The sequence below is a fragment of the Papilio machaon genome, chromosome 4 (assembly GCF_912999745.1).
Source record: "Papilio machaon chromosome 4, ilPapMach1.1, whole genome shotgun sequence".
NCBI lineage: Eukaryota > Metazoa > Arthropoda > Insecta > Lepidoptera > Papilionidae > Papilio > Papilio machaon.
Window position 1 is genome coordinate 1,133,346 of NC_059989.1, and position 25,260 is coordinate 1,158,605.

Sequence of the window (25,260 nt, forward strand, 5' to 3'; positions counted from 1 at the left end):
GATGTTATACAAATTCCAAATGTATTCTTAATTAAAAGACATATTTTTATATATCTATTTAGTATACATATTTCTGTATTGCAGGAATATGTAGTATATATTTCTAGTTAAAAAAAGTTAATAAATTATGTGCCAATTTTATGTGGTGTTAATTGTTATATTGTACAAAGAATTTGATTTATTTGTGATGAATCGGGCCTTCAAAATGACTATAGAAGTATATAAATAAATGTTGAGTACTTAAAAATTGTTTTATTTTTTATATAATACTAGCCAGTCGCATGTAACTTTTTCAGAGCAGAATTAAAAAAAAGCTATAATATGTACGCGTGTATCAGCTACCTTCCCGTTAAAGTCGCGCCAAAATAGGTCCAGCCAGAGATTACGTGGAACAAAGATTAGACGGAGATTAAGGTCTTGCGAACCAGAGACAAAATAAAATTGACCAGATCACAAATGGTTTTTCTTTTTTTAGTTAACGCAAGTACATCATGTGTACGAAATATGACATTTTTTCGACGTCACATGCAGACACTCCTATTTTATATAGACTAGTTATACTATACCTGAACGGACAGCTTTGTTTCAGGCGCGGTCACAATTTTTTTTTTAGAGGAATACAACATAAATTACAAGTTTATGTCATGTTGCAGTAAAAAATGTAAAAGCTTAAAACGAACATCAAAACAAAACAGATTATTAAATTAAATCGTTTATTTTGTATAACACCATATGCAAGTCTCAGTAAGTTATAAAAATATGTGTATATACAATTATAATAATTTACTTAAGTAAATACTAGTACAAAATCGTATTCATACGCGTTCTTATTTCATAATACATTGGATTTTAAGTAATTTTGTGCATAGTAGTAATCAGATTCGTTAGACAAAGCTTTGAGGATTTCTAATTACTCTATTGTCATAAAATGTAGCGTTATAAATCAGAAGGTAACTAAATATTATAATTATATATTTAAAAAAATAATCTTTGTACATCAAAATATAGATTTTATCGATCAGAATTAATTATAAATTAATAAAAGACTCAAATTGATTTTACAAAATAAAGTCTTGGAGATAAGATAGTGGTACGAATTTAAAGCAGGCTATTTCTAGTCAAAGTTATAGTAAAATATTTATTGCCTCGAAAAGTCTAAAATCAACTACCGAACTATTTTTATTACAACGAAAAACAATTAGGGAATGTATTAATGTATAACAATTTTGATTAGTTCCTTGTCCGCTAGTTGACTAGTTAATTTATGTAGCGGGCAAGCAAAGCTATAGGATGACACCTAGTCTATGGTAGAGATATAACATAATTATACTGTACAATAAATTGCTGCGAATCTCAAATGTAACTGTACAATAATCTACATACATTACAATTTCTTAAAAACGTAAAGCATTTAATAACAATGGATCACACAGAAAATAACCTAAAAATTTTATTCATTCACATTTTAAATTAATTTTATAAATTTAACATTTTTAATATATACAAATAATAATCGTTAGTTGATCAAATTAATAATTAATTTTTAATAATGTCTTTTACTAAATAAATAAGCACCAATATTGACAGTTCGGTGCATGTCAGTTACGCTACAGAACAAGCTAACTTCATACTTAAATTCTAAGCAGTAATAAGGCAGTGCTTGGACGGCTACTGGCTACAGATATATTATAAAACTTCATAGTTAAAAAGAAAATGCATCATTCAGAAGTGAAAGGAATGTTATTATTCTTTTAGTTGTAAACAAGTAATTTTATTTACTTTGTCACTTTTGGTCCCTTGTATTTTGTCACAGTATTTTATATTTTTTCTTTCTAAAGTAGCATTTTGTTTTATCATTTGAATTTGTAAATCATGAAAAGAGAGTGAGTGCAGGTTCAGTCTAGGGCGCACGCTTCCTATGTCCTAGGTATGTACCGGAGAGCGCGAGCAGGCGGTACCTCTGGCGCAGGTTGCGCGCGCGCACATGCGCAGACGCGATCTCCACCGTGTACGAGCCGGGGAACCAGCCCGCCTCGCCGTCGCGCGTTCGCTCGCCGTAGTACCAACCTTAGAATACACTCTAGTTAGTATAGAAAAAAATGTGAGCCGTCATGGGACGCCTGGCAGATGTGAAACATCGTGTGTGTACAAGTAATATGCATATAATATTAAATATTATAATTAAATAAATAAATAATAATAATAACGATAATGATAATAATGGTAATAATGATAATATTAATAATCATATATATTAATAATAATACATACTAATAATAATAATAATACAATAATATATAGAGCTTCGACCAACATCTTAAGAAGCTCTCGCTAAACAGTTGGATTAAGGGCCTGATACAAAAGGCAGTTATTTTAGAAACCGCGCGCATAGTTAGGAGGTTCCTGTCTCTGTAGCCCTCACCACTGGTTGTTTGAGTAATGGGATTCCGCAGCCGGTGGTATACTATTTTTTATATAATATATTTTGTTAATTTTTTTTATAAAATGTATTATATAAATAATAAGAGAATAAATCAATAATAATAATAATACATAATAATAATATATATATATATATATATATATATATATATATATATATATATATATATATATATATGTATACTTTAGTATAGCGTGGCGACCCGTCGCCACGGCAAGCGTCGCCACGCCAACGATTCGGTTTACAAGTGATCCTATAGATGTTTCACATCAAAAAGTCCATAGTTTTTTGTAAATAATATTTTTTATCAACGTGTGTGTTACCTTCGCTGGTCTTGCGCGTGACGTTGACGACGTCGCCCTCGGCTAGCGGCAGCTCGTCCGGCTGCGCGGGCGCATAGGCGTAGAGCGCGGCCACCTGCGGGCAGTCCCAGCCCGCGTACACCGCCTCGCCCGCGCCGCCCTGCAGCGGGGCCAGCGCCTCGCTCCAGCGCGACAGGTCAGTCTCGCTCGGACACGACATCACCTATACACATCAAAATATTACTTGGAACGGCCACGTAAGAGGTCGAGGTAGGCTACAGATTGATAGGAATGGTCTTTACCACTTGTGACGAATTTATTTTTGTATTTAAGTACGTATATTTACCATTTCTACGGTGCGGGCATCCCTGTTCTCTAGCAGCGTGAGCAGCAGCGCGTGCTTGGCGGAGGGGGGAGCGGCCGCGCCCTCGCACACCTCCAGCAGCGAGCGCGTGCACCAGTCCACCGCCAGGTACGACTCCTCGCTGACGCACAATATAAATGTTTACAATTTGAGAATATAAGACAAGTGATTGAATTTGGTGCCGGAGTAACAACTTACCCCTTCTTCTTGGTGACGACGAGGAGGTCGTTGAAGAGGAAGAGGTGCAACGGCACCTTGTGGAACTTTTTGCCGAACGTGAGCTTCAACTCGTCCGCCTTCCAGATCAGCTGCGTCATCTCGCCGGACCGCACCAGCCATCGGATGGGTCTAGATGACAATACATAACGAACTTAGTAGTGGCTAATTGCGAACCATTGTTACATTAATTGTAATATGAGATGAGACATACTTGCGGTCTCTGCGCGAGCAGGCGGGGCCGAGCAGGGGCGCGGTGTGCGCGTGCGAGGGGAACTCTATGGCGGCCGCCAGACGGAACATCTCCTCCACGCGCTCCGTGTTGCGCGCGCCCTCGTTACACTGCGACACGAACTGCGCACCACACAACATAATTTTACAGACAATCTTGTATCTCATTATTCTTATGGTTAGATATGATATTGACGCTATTTTTTATCAAACGTCGTGGTGGCGCTAGTGTACTAGTGACCGTAGGGAGTTGACGTTGTACAATGCAGTAGATTGGCGCTAGTGTGTCAGGTGTGATGGAGTGACTCACGTCATTGAGTGTTGCGAGGGCGTGCATGCAGCCGTCGTACTCGCGGTCTGCGGGCTGCAAGTTGCGCAGCACCGCGTCCAGCAGCAGCGGCAACCGCGTCACGCGCTGCATCGGCAGCATCAGGAACGAGTGCAGCGATAGACTCTGGCACGCCGGGTGGCTCTCCAGTCTGCCAGATTATTAGTAACTTTTATCTTAGAAGGCGGAATACCAAGACGTAGGTTATCTATTGTTATGCGAACACAGCTCAATCATAAACTGCTCACACTTAGCGACATACCTTTTGAGTGCGTTAGCGAAGGCGGGGCGGTCGCGCAGTCGTTGCAGCGCGCGCACCATCAGCACCTGGTTCTCGCAATATTTGACGTAGGCGTGGAAGCGCGCCTCCGCGTGCCTCCGTACGATGTCGCAGATATCCTGCAGCAGGATGTTCTCCTGCCAGCACTTCTCTAGGTCCATCATCAGCAGCTGCGAGCACTTACGCACTGTAACATGAACATATATTAGTTTGACATAATCTGAAGATCACGGCGCAAATGAGCTTACATAGTTTCATATTTGTACCTGGTAGTATGGTAGAGAAAAGCGTGTCCCAGTCGTGCGGCGGCAACACGTGCGGGTCGCGGAAGGCGGGGTGCGAGATGAAGTGCGCCTCCAGCACGTTCAGAGAGTTCAGGTACGACGCCTCCGACGTCAACACCTCAAACTTGGCCTCTTGTAGACGCTTCTGTGCTGGCGCTAGTGAACCTTAAATAAAAAATATTATACCATTAAACATTTTAAATGAATAAATTTATTTTCGTAGTTTTTGTAGTTAGTATACAGCATTTACTCACTGAGCACGGCTGAGTTGAGCACCTCGGGTACCTCGCACCAGAGAGTGCGTGCGGGCCCGCGCGGCGCCACCAGCGCCATGGCGGAAGGCCGCGCCCGCACCGCACTCGCCTCGTACCCGTCCGAGTCAGAATCGCCGCTCTCACGGCACGCCGACTGTGCAATAAACAAATTTAATAATTTAATTCGATATGAGAGACTAACAAACTAGTATTTTTATCTATTTTAATTCTTAATTCTACAATAATTCACGATTATTAAAAATATTACGTTATCGAGTGCGTGCAAGATTAGGCACACGTACTAACAGCAATGCCATTCAGCGCGGGCATTGCTAATATGAAAATAAATAACGCATACATGGAGATCAATATCAAGGATACGTAAAGGTCATATCAATTTCAGGGGTTAATAGAAGTGATAAAAATTAACACAAACATTTATAAATAGCGTGTTTGTAGGCACCTCGGTGACGTGTTAATTGTTATTCATTCTGCTGTTGAATTAACAGCTTTGCATGTTTTATTTATAATGTTTTTCCAGTTTTATAACGTCTTCGATATTAGAGATTACTTATTGTATTTACTTTTGGATTCGGTTAGGCTAGGTTAATAACATAACTTCATAAAAAGAAAATGTATGGTTTTTTTTCGTTGTAAAATGTGAATGCATAATTAAATGTTTAATAAATCTGTGATAAATGTACGGAAGTTTATTTCATTTATTTACTGTTGCGATTCATGAGAATTCCCGCCATTAGTGACGCAAAGACGACAAGCGAATTTGTAGCAAAGTATGTTACGTTCAATTTAAAGCGAATTACGATAACAATTCCTTGAAAGGCGGGCAACGTGATGCCAGTTAAAAAAGTCAACTATGCGGTTCTCAATGACCGCAATAAAAGAACAAGATCAGATTTTTATTAATTTTTTTTGTTTAAATTTCCAGTTGAATGTCTGTCAAAAGAGATCTCGGTTTCTATAGTTAAAAGTAATGTAGGGTTCGTTTTTTTACATTCCAAGGCATACCTTAGTACATGAATCAAGAGCGGTAAGCAGCAATACTTCGATAACCAATTGTTGTTCCTAATCGAAGGTTAAATAATACTGATAATCTGTCTATACCTATTGAATAGAAACTCCAAATTAATAGAAGTCGCCTACATATTGATACATGTACAACGATAGTACTAAATAATGTTACAGGAAATTGGAATATAAGGCACAATGTAAACGTACAAAAGCTTATTACTTATTCTACTATTAGGTAATGTAGTTACATAAACCTGGTAAGAATTCAAAATTGAAAAAAGTAAGTTTGCAATTATATTTTTCAACATTTTCTACGATTGTAATGCTTGAAAATATATCTAAACTAGCTTTTACCCGCGACTCCGTCCGCGCGGAATAAAAAATAGATAACGGGGTAAAAATTATCCTATGTCCGTTTCCTGGTTCTAAGTAACCTGCCCACCAATTTTCATTCAAATCGATTCAACCGTTCTTGAGTTATAAATAGTGTAACTAACACGACTTTCTTTTATATATATAGATAAAAAGATTAGTGAAGTCACGATTAATTAATGTAAATACTTTGTATATGTGAGGATACCCAGTATAACTAAATGAGAAAGAGGTTTAAAAAAAATGTGTTCATATTGAAGTCAGTCTATTTGAACCGTGGTCAAGTAGCTTAGTTATTAAACCATTATAAAGGTATATATTAAAATAAAACAAAATGTTTACCTCAACTTTGGCCGCGTTATAGAACTGATAGAGGGGCTCGTGTGTGAAGAGCGAATGCGGTTGCGGCAATGGGGAGGCGGGGTGAGAGCCTGACGACGCGCCCGAAGACGACGACGCGTTGCCCTGGTACAGGCCCGCCTCTGAGTACCTGATGAGAAATAAACACGATTTAAAAATGTTTATGTGAGTTCCCACTGGTAAAATACCAGTATTTTATATGACATGATTATGAACGATATCTAATATCTTTTTTAGTCGATTTCAAAAAGAAGGAGGTTATCAATTCGATTGTATTTTTTTTATGTGTGTTACCGCGAGACTCCGCCCCTGGTGGTCCGATTTTGATGAAAAATATTTTAATCGAAAGGAAGTGCTTGCAGATGGGTCCCATTTTTTTGTTTTTTTTTGTTTGTTTCGTTAGTGGAAATGTATATTAAACAGTGCCTAATTGAAAACTTGGTAAGATATAACTGCTATTTATAGATCATATCGTAGTGTTGATGAATAAATAATACTCTGAATTTAATAACAGAAATATAGTTCTATGCAAACTTTACGGCCTCGGCCTTTACCTCGCAATTTCGGATGTAATGTTGTATGCATTTTTCACACCACAACGTAAAGGGATGCGGAAGCAGTGGGCCCACATGGCACCCGCCTGTACATATATGCGCTCGCGGCTAACTATAAGCTTTAATTAATTTTTAATCTTATAATATGTATTTTCCGTGTGTAGGTTGTTTCATCATTATGTAAACATTACGTCTTTTCCAAGGCCGAAGATCGGTCCCATGTTACCCGAATGAATATATAAGTACTACAAAAGAATAATCATCGGTTAATATCGTGGGAAGTCTAGATTTTGTACGTTCCTGTCATTTAAGAATCATTTGCCTTAATAGGCGATTAGTTTTTGGATAAGTAGTATAGATAGTAATATAAGAGGTATATTGCATACATAGATTGACTTTGATGAACTGTTTTACAGCCAACTCATAAAGTAATCAACGAGTAACATTTTTTGTTACATAAGAAACACATTGAAAAACTAATGGACGACAGAAAGAAAAAATTGTAAAACAACTTCGTGCTTAGCTTGACACCTTGTCCATTTTAGTTCACTCCAATTTGACACGGTCGAGTAATAAAGAGTAAAGACATAGTGACAATGTATGTGACGTACTTAACCGTGGAAACTGCATTAAATGTAACAAATTCAGGATTCGTTACGTTTGTTAAAATGTTAAACGAGACATCCGGAAGTAGTTTTATTAATTTGGTTAATAGTTTATTTTGTAAATAGCCTCGATTAGCAAATTATGACAAGGTTTTTTTCCTAAAGTAATTATAACTAATGCAATGGTACCTTCAGAGCTGCGGTTTCGAGAATGAAGATTGCCTTAATGATCGGCGACCTTCGCGAGAAGATGGCACCGTAAGAAGAATGGTATCTTAGACTAAATGTTGGGTCAACTTTAGTGTATTCACTTGTCATTTGACACATGTTTTATGACAATTTAAAGTTTTAATTGTAAAGCGATTTTTATTATAAAATTACAACTCTTATCGGTCGTTGATATTATTTGAATTTGTATTCTTGGATTAAGTCTGAATAAAATCTGATCTCATATTAATACTTGGGTGAACCTTGGTAATATTCTTGCACTGTTTCTCTTTTTGTTATCTTAGTGACAAAATTACAATGTTTTATCTATATCTATATATATAAAAGAAAGTTGTGTTAGTTACACTATTTATAACTCAAGAACGGCTGAATCGATTTGACTGAAAATTGGTGGGCAGGTAGCTTAGAACCAGGAAACGGACATAGGATAATTTTTACCCCGTTTTCTATTTTTTATTCCGCGCGGACGGAGTCGCAGGTAAAAGCTAGCTCTTTATAAAAATAATGAAACAACAAAATTATTTAGTAAATAGTATCGGCAGCGAAAACCCACAATTACAATATTATCGTATAAAAAACATATTTTAAATAATCACAATCTCCTAAAATTTATTAAAAAGTAAATTGTAAATAATCTTATCTCCTTCAATAATTATAAAATTTAAGTATTTTTCTAATGAATCATTGTTTTGATTAAAATTTATATTTTACTATGACATTGAATCATCGCATTGAAAAATAAACGTGCATTACTCATTATACAGTTGGAAGGACATAACTAGATATGTATAAAATTAATGCCTAATATAAATAATACTTATGGACGATAATAAATATAACTCTATAAAACTGAAAAGACAAGGCCAAGAAACATCAACATTGCTCTCATTAAAAACTTATATATAATATTAAAATATTTAAACCTTAAAGTACTCGTTTTGATTAGAGAACATTAATAACATAGAATTACTCTACCTTTTAGTAATACATCCAACGAATATATTCACTTTTTGTTGAAACTTTAAAAGCAAACCGTCTGCCTGTGTGCAGGCGTTCGTAACACAAAAACCTTCCCGCTCAAATGCGAATCGAAACGAAGTTCGAACATACAATGCACGTCGTCGCGGTACTGCGGCCTCGACTGACGGTTAAATTCACAAGCGCAAGCGATTCCATTTTATTATTTTATTAAGCGGTATTTCATTCTGCTATTTTTCTTTTGCAATAAATAATTATTGTATCTTAATTGAGCGCATAGTGTATTTGAATAGTATATCTATATTCACAGGTGGGCACAGTTAATCGAAAAGTTAACTTCGTTAATCGTTAATTCGTTAATTAAAAAATTAACTTCGTTAATCGTTAAAGCGTTAAATTCTCGAAAATTTAACGTAAGTTAAAGTTAATCGTTAACAGTTAACCATACCAAAATTATACATACATACTAATTTTACACTTATTGTGGCGACACTTCTTTAAAATAGTAATTTGATTATACATTCTATAACACATTAGTATTAGAGACAAGTATGAATGCATTATAGTATATTTCATTACGAGTGCGGAAAGCCTCTCATTGCAAAGAGTTCCGACAAATGTGTACCCGAGCCGAGGCGCAGCCGAAGATGAGGGTTGACAGTTGGAACAAGTTTTAATGACAGTTCCGCACGTGTACTAAACAACTATTTTTGATACAGTTGCGAAAAAAATTAAGCAATTTAATAGAATAATGAAAACACAATAAACTCAACTAACTAAAATGTTTGAAAAATGGCGCCAACGGTAAAAAAATACAAACAGAGATTTTTTTTTGTTTTCTTCACCCATTCTGGGTAGGTAAAGGGAACTATGCCCAAACGGCCAAGTCTTCAGTAGATTATTATTATTTTTATTGATATGAAATGAAAATGAAATTTAATAAGATGAAATAAAATGAAACCTAACCTAATTCATTGAATCAAATCATTAAATCTGATATTGTAACAAATTAGGAGCTTCTTTTTAGAAATATTTGCATGAATCATAAAAACTTCAATGATTTTTTTTTTTAAAAACTTCGTGGTTGGTTTTTTCTTTATAATAGACATTATTTTGACAGTTGGGAAAGAGAAGGCACGAGTTTGGAAAAGCTAAAGAAAAAGCACGAGTAAAAAAGTGTTTTAATACAGTTGCTCAAAAAGTGGCGTATTGCAGGGACGAAGAGCGTTCGGAATGTGGGCTATTACATACTCTTGCTTTTATATACTCGCAATGAAATATACTATTTCGAACCTTCTTTTGATTTTTCCTGTTAGTCACGTCTTTCCCGGACGCTCTGATGCATCACACTTGCACGCGAACTTCACATATATCAACTATCAACTCGTTCGTTCACCATTCGAGTCGCCGACAGTCGCCCAACATAGTTGAACTTACGAGCGTGGCGTGGCACGTAATTTAAACAAAATGACAGCACGTCTCCAAGTTTGTAATTTAACGATTAACGGACTTTTATTAACGGAAGTTGAGTTTAACGGAAGTTAACAAAAGCGTTAACACTTTTTGAAGTTAACTTAAAAGTTAATCCGTTAAGCAAAATGTTAACTTCGTTAATTAACGATTAACGGATTAACGAGTTAATGCCCAGCTCTGTCTATATTCTTTGGCATGTACGTAAGAATTGAGAAACTCTAATTAAGTTCCCTTATCTGCTATCTATCAGAGAATGTTTAGACGTAACTGTAACTATAACTATACTGTTTCAATACTTATACTTTATACCAGCTTGAATGAAGTGATTCGAAGCATTTGTTGTGCATCTATCAACGAGTTTCCTCACGTTGCAATTTGGGCTATTTTTAGACGAATATATTTTTTAAAATGCGACGATGTTATTACGATTATCATCAGTTCCTAGAAATACAAATAATAAGATGATCGTGAAGTTTCTTAAATTGGGCCAAAGTTAACGGTGGTATGGAAACTGGCTGGTGAGTCAGCCTCGTGGCTGGATGACGACGTCACACGGTCGCTCCTGAGTAACGCGGGATGGTAGTGCATTCGTGTAAAGATTTCTTCCAGCGGATTTTTGTACAACGAACAGTAGCATGGGCCGCGGTCCGTGCGAAACGATCGAAAAGGACCGGTTCAACGGGCGGCATATTTACTGGTTATAATGCTCGAACCGGCCGCGACGTTACGAGCCCCACGACCACTCTAAAGCGAGATGTTTTTTGTGTGCCGGGAAAGAGGTCATTGTGATACGATCTCGTGCTTGATTCAATGCCAGTGATTGCGATAGCCATTGTGGATAGCAGTTATAAGAATTAGTAATAACACGTATGTATGTTTATCTTGGGAGTAAATTTTGTGCAGCATAATTTGAAATTTAATTAGTTAAAGACTGATAAGTATCATTTGATTGACATCAGGCACGCTTATTCGCCAACGTAGGGAAAAACGCGTAGCCCTTTTCTAGCTACTCTTATTTATCTGTTTATCAGATCTTGAAGAGACGAATGTTATAGACGTTTTACATGCCTGTGTCCTATTGAGCTTAATAGCTAAGCACCAACCTACACCAACTGCTTTAAGTAGTTGGTATAAAGACTGTATGTAGCTATTGAAAACGACTGCTGACAGTCCGTGTACATAGGACCTTAGCCGCGTCGTGAAAGTGTCGGCGCGGAGCGCTGAAGGCCTCGGCGCCTGCGCTTCGATTACACCACATTTGGCTACTTTACTGATCCGAGTCAATTCGGACACGTGTTCGGTTGAGACAGACTTATTGATGTATTATAGTAAAATAAACATACAAATATACAATTTTAGAGATATAACAATTCTTAGCGATTGTTTAAGTTTTGCAGCAGAAAAATAGAGTCTAATTTGATTTACACATACAAGATTCATATCCAAAATGTATACTTCGCATTTTTTTTTGATTGAATAAAAACTAACAAAGACCCAATTCTATCTACGTGAAAAATAATAACATCCACCATGATGGACCAAAGGTTGCATTAGCCAAATAGACTAGGGTAGAAGCGAAGATTGATCGATTCAGTAGTGAACGACCATTGGCTGATATTTAAATTTAAATATGTCCTGAATTTTTAAAATAAATATACAGTCAAATTAATCGTTCAGTTATTTAGTACTCACCAGGATGGTGTGGTTGTGAGCTGCGCGGGTTCGCATTCGGCGTACCACGAGGTGCGCGTACGCGGCCCTTTGTCCTTCCGAGATAGAGTGGGCAGCAGCCGCTTCAGTTCTGTACCACATCACGTCTTATTAATTATATTTGTTACGTTCATTATTATAATTGAAACTAATATGGGAGCTAACAAACAAAATTTTAACTTTGTATTTAAGTGTAATGAACTTAAATAAGAAAGAAAATACTTTACATTATAAAAACTATAATTTGTACTTTTAAGTTTTATAAAATTTAAATGGGACCATAATTAATTAAAATAATATAATTATTGAAAATGTCATAGTTTATTTTGCAAATTTTGATGAATAACATCTTACGATACCAATCCAAATTTAAACTTGTACAATGAATGGTATGAAGACATGGAATTTATTAAAAGTAGGTATATAAAAATGCTGTTAAGTGTAATGACTCAAAAACTATTTAATTTGTAATTACGTCACAAAATTGTCCTAGTTTTCGTGTCCCTCAGTGTACAAGTCGGTGTTGTAAGTACATAATAAATAGTGCACATTATATATATTTGTATTAACTACAGCGTATGGGCGCTAACATAAAATGCATGCAAATACTATATTATTAACTATGGCCGGTTGGATGCTTTGTAAACATGTCATGCGACAATCATGCGAAGGAGACACATTTGTTCTGATTAAAAATATACTACAGTTATAAGTAAACCTAACATTTATTTGTAACTTATATTATTCCTTGATGTTAATATATGTAAGATGTGAACTTATCTTTATTTTAGATATTTAATAAGGTCCTTACTGATAGAAATAAAAAAAAACCTATAAAGATTTTATTTATATAATGTATACTTAAGATCTGCGCAATTGTCTTTTTTTGCGCAAAATCTTAATCTGTACTTGCTGTTTATTTTAATAGAAAACAATAAAAACTCACGTCTCATGTTAAATACTCAGCGATATCGCGACAGGACACAGAAAATATAAATTAACTGTAATTATTTCACATTGACGACGTCAGAAGGCGTTGACATCGCGTGGCGCTGCGCGTGCGCAAGGATAGACTGACAAATGACAATGGCTTCGTTGAGATTGCGACCCACGGAGCAAAAGCGTAATTGCTTTAAATTGTTTTTATAATGTCTGTAATTAGAGTTCTTATAAAGTGTAATAACTATTTGAAGATTTTTTCCTATTGCTTTATAATACTCTATTGATTATAAATTTTTAGTAACTTTTTTTTGTAAATCCGCGAATAAAGTGAAAATTTTATTTATGTATAAGTTAATAACCTTGACTTAGTCAACTTCAGTTTAATATCACTGATTAATACCATCAACTAAAGGTAGAGGTCTGAGCGAGTTCTAAGTTAGATAAAATAAGTTATAATAATTGCTTATAGAAAAAACTGTACCACCTTAAATGTCATAGATTAAGGTCAATGAAAAGTTAACTTCACCAACAAAGATAAGAAAAGGTAAGACACTAGGAACTAGTGGAAAAAGAAAAGAAAGATGACAGCTACAAGGAGTAGTGCAAACACTAAGACATTCACGAAGCATAACCGCTGCAACCAGACGTCTCTTGCGGCTGGAAATAACTAATATATCAAATTACAATAGACCAGAGAAAAAATAGATAAATCGGGAAAAAAAAGGAAAAGTAAGATTACATAAAAAACTGTGCTTTTATTAAACTTTTTCTTTTTTGTTCGAAACTTTATCTTTTAAAATAGACGAAACTCTTAACAGTTAAATTGCTATTAATTATTTTTTTATGAAAAAGTATTCCGTTTTAATTTAAGTTCTCGTAAAACGTAAAATACAGTTAAATGAATTAATTAAATTTTCAATAATAATATTTTATGACATAATATATTAGTTATTTACAGCATTCAGAGCTCTGACCTTCATTTAGCGCTGTCTTCGTTAACTTTGATGTCTGTTGATATTTTTTTTTATAAAACTTCTGAGGATTTCCTTGAGACGACATGGACTTTACGGACAGACGTCAACTGAAACCTTAATTCACCTTCATTAAAACCACGCTGTCCTTTGAAGAATGAACTTATGACAAAAGACTTGTTTTTGCATACTCACTCAATCTTTACAAGTTTACAAACCACTGGTAAAGTTCATTGCATTAGATCCTAACCTTGCTGGGATTTAATTTTGACGAAAGAATAATTTATATTTATTAAAATAACTTTTGTTAAATATATTATAAGTAAAGAAACGTAGGTATTTGCAAGTACAGTAAGTATGTAAATTTCGTAGTGTAAAATGAAATCCAATGTTTCTAAAAAATGTGCATAAAGGGATGTTGTCTCCTAATAGTAAATTAAAGCCAAAATTATGATATATTTTGCAGTTAAAAAATTTGCTGTTGCTAGCTAGGTATCTGTTTTTTTATTTATTGCCTAACTTGTATATTTATGTCTGTTTTGGTGGGTAATGCTGCGAGTCCAGTTGACGCCTGCACGTTACCTTCATTGACAGCGCTAAGGTCAGTGTGGGGCACGTGCGGCGTGTGCGGCGTGTGCGGCGTGTGCGGCGTGTGCGGCGCGGGGGGCACGTGGGGCACGTGTGGCGGTTGCGGCGCATGCGGGGTGCGTGGCGCGGGGGGCGCGGGGGGCGCGGGCGGCAGGTGCGGGGCGGGCGGGACGGTGGGGGGCGGCGGGGGCGGCTGCGCGGGCCGCTCCAGCGGAGGCGCCAGACACGGGGAGGACTCCGCCCACGCGCGCGTACCGTCACGCCGCCGAGATGACGCTGAGAGCGTGTCCGTGTTGGTGGCGCCACTGTCGCTGCTGCAGAAAGTAGAAATTGTCATCAAAATGTTTATAGTATACCATTGTTTAGGATAAAAGTATAAATGATATAAAGAGTTCACCAGTTGCTGAATCCAGAGTCACCGTCCATAGAGTCCGTCAAGTAAAACGTGGAGTTGGTGATCTTGAGGGCGCTGGGCACTTCCGAATTTAGGTCCACCGCCATCGATGACGCTCGTCTGAACCGTGACTTGAATGAGAAGTACGTCTTTCGTGAAAGAGTTCCAGTGTCCTTTTTGGTTTCGTTGGTAGGTGTAGTGGGCTTCTCTTGTGGTGACCCCACATCGCCGTTACTATGTCTTTTATCACCATTTGCGGGCTTACCCTCCTCTTTGAAGCCAACCTTGGCTATGGTATTGTCGCTCTTAGTACTTAAGTTTCTAGAGTCGTTAAAGGCGATGTTAGTGTAATTAGGTTGTGGCTCGGGTCTCTCGCAGTTTGCATAGATCGGTGATCTCATTTTAGGTTTCGACAAGTCGTAGGTTCCGTTTTGTTGTGAGGCCTTCGTGAATGGTTTGCCGTCCATTGCCACTGAAACAAGCAAAGGTTAATTTTAAAACAGATTTCATTTAGGTTATTACGGGCAGTAACATTTCAATTTAAGCCTAATGACTTTTGATAACTTCCAAAAATGACATTGGCACCTGCCATTGGAGATTCGCGGTCCGACAAGTTTGTATTTGGTGTTCCGTCCCACATACAGGAATATGACTAATCTGCTTTGGTCGACGATTACTAAAATGACATAACGCTAAATCGCAATATAAAATATAAAAAATATAGTTGTTGATAAAATAATGATGAACATAATATTAATTTTCTTTCATAACTGTAATATCCGATATGGTCTAGTGGCTAGGATACCTGGCTCTCACCCAGGAGGCTCGGGTTCGATTCCCGGTATCGGAATAGATTTTTGTGCATTTATCATTACATTTTATTTCGAAAAATGTTAAAAAATTTCAAATTTTCGAGTATTAAGTCATTGTACCCAAAAAATTAAAACGATAATAAAAAATGTAGAAAACATATGATTCTGACTATGAGTATGATTAGTTCCTAGTACTTTTATTTAACAAATCAACACTAAAAAAATGCAAATAAAGCTACTAAAATTGTCTTACCGGTGTATCGTTTAGTGAGATTTCGTTTAATTTGCCTCATCTTCTTCTGCGCTGCGTTGGCGATCTTGGTGAGGGTGTAGGGCCCGCCGCCGTTGGGCGGCGTAGGCAGTCTGCTTGACGGCACTTCTGGAGCGGTACGTGTAGGTCCCGTCTGAAATAAAATACAATACGTTTGTAATTTATCTTTCTATTATTAACTAGCGGACAGACCCGTCTTCGCACGATTTGTTATTTATTTTTAAACATTTTAAAACAACAAACAATTTATGTATGTTTATAGACATTTTGTTGTCTAACAGTTTCAAAGTTAGACTAACTCCGTGGCATTTCTAATGTTATCAAGTAGGCAAGCTAGGCTTTACTTGGGAAAATATCTCACCTGGTCATGATCTTCAGAGTCGGTGTCACTATCGAAGGAATCGAAGTCATCCTCGAGCGGCAACATGTGTGACGCACTCGCGTGGTCTCCGTGTGCAGTGTGGGCAGTGTGGGCAACGTGCGTGTCGTGGGCAACGAGGCCCATGTGCGTCGGGTGCGCGGGTACAGGCGGTGCTGGCTCCAACGATTCATAGAAATGACCAGAATCACTGCTGTCTCCATCTGGAATAAAAAATAGAAAACGGGGTAAAAATTATCCTATGTCCTTTTCCTGGTTCTAAGCTACCTGCCCACCAATTTTCAGTCAAATCGATTCAGCCGTTCTTGAGTTATAAATAGTGTAACTAACACGACTTTCTTTTATATATATATAGATATAGATAGAGCCATAGGGAAATAAAAAAAAGATACGACATGGTGGGACGATTTAATTTAAGTATCGTGCTAAATAATTATTTCTGAAATAAAATATCAAGAAGAAATAAATTTTTAAGGGGTCGTAAATTAAGCAATTGTCAACTTGCATATAAGCGGTATATTAATATGAATTCCTTCGAAGATCTTATTGAAATTAACGCATAGCGTGATGTTCATCATACGAACAGTAACATATCCTATTGTGATAAAAGACCCATGTTGAATAAGTGGGTCAAAGAGTTACGTCAAATGACGTCACTCGGTGTTGTAACTATTAACATGTTTCTTGTCTGCAACGTGCTTTACCTGCAATTTAGTCACGAGAATTTTTCTTAAACACAAATGTTTTATCGCTTGTACAGTATGTACAGTGACATAATTAAATTCGTTTCACACACGATTATCGCATAGCAAATATCGTACCGTCCATGCTAATCACTGATACGTACGACAAATAACATTTTATCGATGGGTAGGAAATAAACTTCCTCGACTGTGCGTCTTAAAATTTTAACTTGTACTAGTTTAACAATAGCGAGTGATCACGCATCGGAAAGTGAGAATGCGCCAAATAAATGTCAAGGGTGCGATGCACTGGGCTGGTTACATAAACACAAGTTGCCTGTGCCGAGTGGCGACATGACTTTGTTGACGCAAGTGCGCAAGCGCTTGGTGAATCTGTCTAGTTACCAACACCTGCAATACTTTACATAGAGAAGAATATAACTAATATATCTATAACAAGCAAAGAAAATAATAAGGCACCGAAATTGTGACTTGCATATTCTCAAGCGCCTCGTTGGAGACGTCTATGACCTTACGACGACATTGAAATTGTAAATTTAAGTTTATGGTCAAAATATAAATGTCGTAGGTAAATATTACAATTGGTCACTTTAAAAATGGTTGTATTTCATAGAAAACGTCAGACAGATCACAAATTAATCAAAATATTGAAAATCAGGCATTAAAATTTTGGTTACATCATAATACGAGTAAATCTACATTCATGATGTTAAATATTCAAAAAGAAATCATTCCCTAAATTATTGGAGTATTATGTTGTAACGTTTAATTTTTTTTTAGCCTTAATTTCCACATAAAAATCATTGAACACCGCCATGTTGTGTCACAAAAAAAAACACTAACAACACCTCTACAATGTCACCTTTAAATGCGTTGTACGCATAATAATAAACATCATAATATTAATGAAGAATTTTCACTATTTTTCTGATTCTAAATATTTATAAAACTAATCTGCTTTTGTCCCTTTGTTAGTCTGTGGCACAATGGCAAAAATTCCTTTGACTGTACTCACCTTAAAGAATGCATGGCTCTAAACATAATACATTATTATTACATTTTTATTAAATATTTTTATAATCTATTTGTGATAATTTCATTCACCGCGGTCATTCACAAGATTATTGAACATAAATATTTCTTATTTATTAAATATCCAAAAATAATTTGAACGAAAAAAAAATTATAAAGATATCTGAACTATGTCCGAATAAAGTATTAAAAATAAGAATTATTTGAACGTTACTTTATCTTTGTTTATTATATTTTTTTAATTAAATTTATTTTAAAAAGCCGCTCAAATAAAATCGCAGAATTCGGAATTATTTGACTATTATTGAATGATGTTGCTTATGCGTCACGTTATTTATCGGGAAAGTTCAAAAAGTGCAGGCAAAGTAAAAATTAATACACGATAATAACAGGTATACTGTGCACTGCTGACATCACACACATGAGATGTTTCTAAATAAATCTTAAATACTACAAACCTAAAAAAAAGTTTCTATCATCAATCCACATGTAACTCGTACCAACTGACTAGTAGAAAATAAAACCAAAGTAATATCCAAAACCACTAAAAGATCAAGCAGTTGATTATAATTGATAACATAGGAAGATTCCTTACTACTAAATATGTTCCGAAATGGCAGATTAGAGTATGACACGGTAGCGTAAACCCTCGCTTCACTATTAAAGCTGTTAAGCAAACACCATTCCGTTATCGAGTCCTGCCCCTGTGCTGCGTATATGATCTTCATATTGGCTTCCTAACAGTTCACTTCCAAACAATATACCACTAGGCTTCAACACTGACAGCTGACACATGATACGACATGTTCACTTGACACCTACACTAGAACTAGCAGTGTAACAATAGAAAATAACCCAGCCTAGAGATTTATTGACAAATATAAGGTCGCTAGCGTCGAATACAAAGGCGTTCAATCAAAACAACTACATTCATTCACAATCAATGCTATAAGAATTTCAAAAACAACGGAAAAAATTATATAAACAGACACAAGACACGTCTTTTGTTCCTGTGACATAAGGTTGTATGTTGAACTCCAATGATATCCGAGATATATGAAGAATCTATGCAGTGTAATTTATCTTGTTTTCTGACGAATGAACAACCACAATTGTAAGCTGAGAGTTTGTGAGACTTTTCATACTTGTCATAACATAATATATTAACAATAAATAAAACAAAATAAAAACATCACTGGAGTGACTAACAATAACAATTTTGCATTCATAAATGTCCCGAGATTTCTTTCCCTTCCTACTATGAGTTTCATATATTGATCAGTGCATATACCTAAAAATAGGTAAAAATTTGATAAACAAAATCAACTATATAAGAAAAATATGTCGAGAATATCGTATCCTAAAGTTTTTAGGTTTCAAGTATTATCTGAATTGAAGTTATGACGGATTTCAATAATGAACACAAAAAAAAGATAGAGTTCTCCTTGTCTTAAAAACCGAATAGTAAATTTGTTAACTAGTGTATAAGCGTACACTTGTTTATTACTGTATCACGTTTGAAATGCAATATTGTGAATAATTTCCGCATTTCAACTACGCATTTTAATTTAGTGATTGTGGAGTGCAATGGAACAATGTTAATTGTCTTATATAAAATATAACTTTATTGTTGAACAGAATTTTCTTAATATAAATAAATATTTACCGATAAATGCAACAAGATCTTGGATCTCGATCTCGCCATCTTGCAGTACAGTCCTGATGCAGAGCCAGCAGGTTTGCTCCAAGACCTTTATAACCGTTACTCTGTCATCGAAATCATCGTTGAGTCCACGCCGGACTCTCCTGCCGGTCTGCTCGTCGTTGGCGCTGTAGTGGGCTGATTTGACGCTCGTCTCGATGTACACCTTCGTCGGTGATGTAACCGAAACTATGGGAATTACGGCAGGTCAAGGTACGTTTGCAAATTGTAACATAATTTGACTTTAAACTCGTCTACTAGGGAATTCTTTTACGATTAATTAGGTAATTTGTTATATCTATTGAGGTTTGTAGATGTATATCATATGGCTTAAGTATAGAAACTCCAAGCCCAGTTAATGACCGTTGAACTATGCGCTCTAGCTACATTGCTATGTCAATATCAGCTTGTATTGCAATGGAATTGATTAACAACATTACGCACCCGGTGCTAAAAAGGGAAAACTGGCCGGACGAGTTTAAAGTCAATATTGTTACAATAATACTGAGTCAGCGAGAACTTGCGACACATTTATCTTAAAAATATAATATGAACCTTGATCGCCGCAATTCCTTCGAAAAGTCCGCGGCCTCGCGGGCAGCGGCGGCGCCACTCCGTATTGTGGCGACCGTTCCGATACCATTTTTCACCATTTTTTACCACTTCACTACATCACTTGCACTTTCACAAAGCCTTTATGAACAACGCACTCGACGCGGAAGCTGTAAATAGTTGAAGTCGTCAGCTGTTTATCCATTTACAGAGTAACACGAGAACTAAGCTCACTTTCATTAAGGAGTGTTCGAGTTTCCTGATCGATTTTACATTTTAAATCGAGAGGAAAACTGATGGTAAAAGTTGTCAAAAAGTTTAGTACAAAACAGATTGGTCGATTGTAAACCCGAAACGTTTTCGATGTCTGAATGGTCGGCAAGTATTTGGTCGACTATTCGAGTAGTGAGTCGCAGTAAAGTAGCAAGTCCCCGGCAGCTGGGCTCAGGGTCGCCCGGTGCGGCCGGTCGCTTCGCCGCCGCTGCGTAACCTGAGTCTTTATTGGTCACACATCGTGACCAATAAGACTCAGGTTGGCAGTCATACCATTGAGGAAACTCGAAATAAATCTATTTATTGCCATTGAATTTTGTTGCTGTTGAAAAAAGCACAGCCTGTTAAGTTTGTTATTCCAATTTAGGATATTTCATTAATTACTTTAATTACATTTCTCTATGTTTGAAACTCTTGATGTTTATACTAATATGAGGTTTTATTTACCACACAGGTGAAGACATATTTTTAGTAGATAGATAAAAGAATCTAGAGAGTTCTGTCCAAAATTCGATCAGGCGTTTACATTTTTATAAAATACATTTCGCCTACTAATTATGTAGTCATGGTTTACGTGAATACAGAAAAGAATAAGTTGACTGTTATAATGTTAACATGACATTATGTCGCTTGTTAGCTATGCAATTGGAGTGGTGATTGTTGCAACACAATGAAGTGTAATCAGTTCCGCTGCACTTTTAGAAACTAAATCAGTATCTGACTATTTTTGTGGTAAACATACACCATAAAAGATAAATATTATTCTTAAAAAAAACAAAATGCTTACTTTTTTATATGGCTTTATTTTAAATATTCCCGTTTGATTCTAATTAGAAAAAAGTTATCGAGTAATTAAAAAACCTTAAATTATATTAAACTAGCTTTTAACCGCGACTCCGTCCGCGCGGAATAAAAAATAGAAAACGGGGTAAAAATTATCCTATGTCCGTTTCCTGGTTCTAAGCTACCTGCCCACCAATTTTCAGTCAAATCGATTCAGCCGTTCTTGAGTTATAAATAGTGTAACTAACACGACTTTCTTTTATATATATAGATGATGTGAGTATGGTTAAACCTATTTAAAGTTCAAATCAAATCTGAATTCAAAGTAAACACGAGAGAGATATGCATCGAATTTAGGAATATGGTAATTTGCTCGCATAATTGGTTGTGCGTGGAATGCAACGGCAACGGCAAACAGCGAAACCAGAAATGTCTGACGAACGCGGTAATAACAATTAATTCAACACTGAATTTATATTAAACCTATTGTTATGTTGCAAGTGACTCATGGTACTATGATATTAAATCAGGCATATCTAAACTATTTAGGAAATAATCTAGAATCTGTAAACGGATTTTTAATTTAGGTAGACTAGTTAAGTTTTTGCCTCTAAAAGTTAAAGGCTAAAATAAAACAACATTAACAAAACTAGATTTTTTAATATTAAAATCGAATTAAAGAAATGTCTTAAATTTGTGTTAATTTATTCATTTTGTGTAAATCACCAAATCAACTTATTGTTTCGCATGTTGGTGAAAATTATTTCAAGTAACCCAAGATTCTGATGTTTTTCTTTCGAATTCTATCAAATGTTATATAAAATTGTTATTCCCTTGAAGTTAAACTGCTTTAACGCACGCGCGGGCACGTCGATCTGATGTGGCATCAAGAGAGTGAACATAGAGCATGCTTTCTATTCCTAAACGTAAAAAAACAACGTTATCTTTGTTTTGTTTGCTGTCTGCACATTCAGGCTCTATTTCTAGCGTATAGTTTGATGAGACTATTGGGAAATGAAAAGTTAATGTTTTTTTCAATTACACTTCTATTAAAATACATATATTGTTGTTGATGAAAGGGATGAGAGTATGCAAGTTTCCACAGTGAAAAAAAAGAGTAAAACTTTTGTCAAACGAAACGTTACATAATGCTTCTTGGTTATTTCTAGAGATTTCTTTTTGTTCCATCAAATTCGTTTTCTAATAAATCATTTTTCATTTGGAAAGTAGTTTGTTATGAAACCGAATAGAAATGTGCAAAAGTTGATTGTACTTTTTTGTATGTAAAGAACATTACATCGATAATTACTAGATTATATTTCAAAGTTATTGTTATTTCAAAGTCAAAATGTTTGATAGAGCTGTAGTATTAGTCACAATTTAAATAGATGACGGTATTTGATACGGATTTAGATAATAAACTTTCGAAAAGTGTCTAAAATTAATTCCGAAAACTTGTTCTTGATTACGACTTTTATGATATCAAAAGATAATATTTATAACATTTTACTGTAAAATAACACATTTTTTTTACTGAAAAATTATAATAGCAATGTTTATAATACTCTAAAATATTAAGGATGTAATAAAAAAAATACACCTTATCTTGTTTGAATGGACAATTTGTACTATAATCAAATGAATTATTGATTAATTAAAACATTAAATAAATCGAATCGTGAATTCCGTCCGAACATTCTGAGTTCCGCGTTCGAACTCTGTTATTGAACAGTTTCATGTTTAGTAATGCTTCTTATATCTGCAATATACGTGTCATGTTTAATGTTTAATTTCTACATTTTCTGGTTGGTTTTTGGGAAATGGAAAATACGTAGAAAAAATATATTTTTTAATTTCTGTATGTAAATATTTTTTTTTTACAAAATTGAAGATAATTTAATGCAATTTTATTTTAGTAAAATATGGGAAATATAATTAAAATGTAACCACGATTGGATATCATAAAGGTCGATGTTAAAATCGAATTTCGTATAGTTCCAACCAAAACTTAATAAAAACACTATAAGACTGTTTATATCCGATTTTAGAATGACATGGAAGTTAAATTCTGAATGTAACTTAAAGAAATTTAACATATAGCTATTTTAAATAGCCCGGTCAAGTGCAGACGGCGTGGGATGGCAGATCGCGTGACGATTTAACATTCAGACTTAAGTCCTAAATACATCGACAATGATTTGCATTGATTGTCAACGTTCAGAGTCCGTTGTTACTGCAAACCAACCTCTATGTAATTACTTAGCTAAGTGGCATTTAAGTAAGATAACAATGACACTGGCCACTATATGACGTCAGTGTGCTATTAATAAAGTTGACAACAAAGAAAAAAGTTTATCATTACTTGGCTTAAGTTGCTACTAAGTTAATGCTGGTTGTTTGAGCGAAATGAAGTTTACGGCAAACGGAGCACCGTAAAAACAATAGATAATGCTTAAACTCAACAAACATTGTAACTTTAATGGAGTGAAACGGTGCGTGACCAAAGATAATGTACAATTAGTTGATAAAGAGCATACTCTTAGAAAGCCTAGCATATATAGTAGTTATTTACATAATTCTATGTTAAACAAAATTCTGCGCACTTGTTCTCACGTTTTTTTTAAGAAATGTAAAATTGCATCATAGATTAGCTAAGTCACAGAATGTTTATTATTTGTTCACTGTTTTATTGAATCTTTTAGTTACTTTCACAGTCGCGAGGTGGCGCGCGGTGGAGTGGCACACGTCCGGCGAGGTGCGCGGGCGCAGGGCTAACTTGCGATCGCTCGGCCCCCTCCCACGGCCAGCGCTCCGACGCTGGCACAAACACCATATTTGTCTCAACCCTTTAAACTTGTTTTGTCTGATCTTAACATTAATATTTTTGGTATTTACTTATGAAGCCTTTCGAGTTTAATAAAGTAAGTTTAAATTTTTTTTAATGATTTTAATTGTATCATATAGTTTCAAAGATTTACCTTTTATTTGAAATTAGCACTTACCCGCGACTTTGTCAGTAGAAAAAAGTAACCTAAAATATGCTCGCAACCATCAGTTATGTTTTCCAGTCAAAGATAAGTCTAAATCGGTCCAGCCATTTTGGAGATTACCCGAAACAAACGCGAAATTACAGACTGATTTTTATAACATACAGACACTCCAATTTATTTATTTAGTACATAAAAAAGATTGTTATGTACATAAAAATAACGCAAGTGACTTTGATCTTAAAAGTAATCAATAATTCATAAGAATTGATTAAAAAAACTGGTCAAACAACTTAACAACGACGTTGACATATCATGAAAGATAACACACATAAATTAACAGCCCAAATAAATGAAGATGGATATTAACTTTAGAATTTAATTTGTATAAAACCTTTAATGTCAGAATACCAATATATTATCGTCATTTGTTACGAAATTCGTTGCAATGGAATTACTTCAAAAAAAACTTTAAAGCGGCGCGTATTTGTAGAGCTGTGACGTAACGTAAATTCTTTAACTGGAGCAACTGAATAATTGATCCCACGTTCGAATTCTGTGCCTTCGTCAGACAGATCTAGACTAGGGTTGTCCAAAAATACTTTTATAAACTCACAATGGATTGACCATACAAGACAATACACGACACAATTATTTACTTTCTTAAACCTGGTGATTTACTCATTGATAAATTATCCTAGATATTATATTATGTATTTTAAAGTTACCTAGCAAATACATCTTATATTACAACAAAAAACATTGAACATTTTGGAATATAACCGAAAAATATTTATTTTTCTGAGCTTTGACATCCCTAACGTTTCTCCTAACTACATAGAGTTGAATGTTTTGTCGT

At 35.4% G+C, this 25,260-nt stretch overlaps 1 protein-coding gene and 1 non-coding gene across 5 annotated transcripts in view; one reads left to right on the forward strand and one right to left on the reverse strand.

The window, feature by feature from the left end:
• Positions 1-1,520: 1,520 nt before the first annotated feature.
• The window catches only part of LOC106718517 (rho guanine nucleotide exchange factor 16), a 62,927-nt gene continuing 39,187 nt past the window's right edge, over positions 1,521-25,260 (reverse strand). For 2 of the 4 annotated variants that reach the window (XM_045677769.1, XM_045677770.1), the window contains exons 4-18: positions 16,351-16,571; positions 15,972-16,122; positions 14,910-15,378; positions 14,768-14,826; positions 11,994-12,102; positions 6,446-6,593; positions 4,703-4,856; positions 4,431-4,613; positions 4,147-4,351; positions 3,867-4,035; positions 3,540-3,679; positions 3,308-3,457; positions 3,092-3,230; positions 2,767-2,968; positions 1,521-2,067 (exon numbers count right to left, since the gene is read on the reverse strand). In XM_045677769.1, the coding sequence (XP_045533725.1) occupies positions 1,901-2,067; positions 2,767-2,968; positions 3,092-3,230; positions 3,308-3,457; positions 3,540-3,679; positions 3,867-4,035; positions 4,147-4,351; positions 4,431-4,613; positions 4,703-4,856; positions 6,446-6,593; positions 11,994-12,102; positions 14,768-14,826; positions 14,910-15,378; positions 15,972-16,122; positions 16,351-16,571 (2,666 nt within the window). In that variant the 3' untranslated portion in view covers positions 1,521-1,900. Of the gene's footprint in view, positions 2,068-2,766; positions 2,969-3,091; positions 3,231-3,307; positions 3,458-3,539; positions 3,680-3,866; positions 4,036-4,146; positions 4,352-4,430; positions 4,614-4,702; positions 4,857-6,445; positions 6,594-11,993; positions 12,103-14,767; positions 14,827-14,909; positions 15,379-15,971; positions 16,123-16,350; positions 16,572-19,770; positions 19,996-20,361; positions 20,937-24,120; positions 24,191-25,260 lie in introns of those variants that run through there. The other 2 variants (XM_045677773.1, XM_045677772.1) reach the window with 2 other exon arrangements.
• Trnae-cuc lies at positions 15,685-15,756 on the forward strand. The gene has a single exon. It is a non-coding gene; the product is annotated as a tRNA-Glu (tRNA).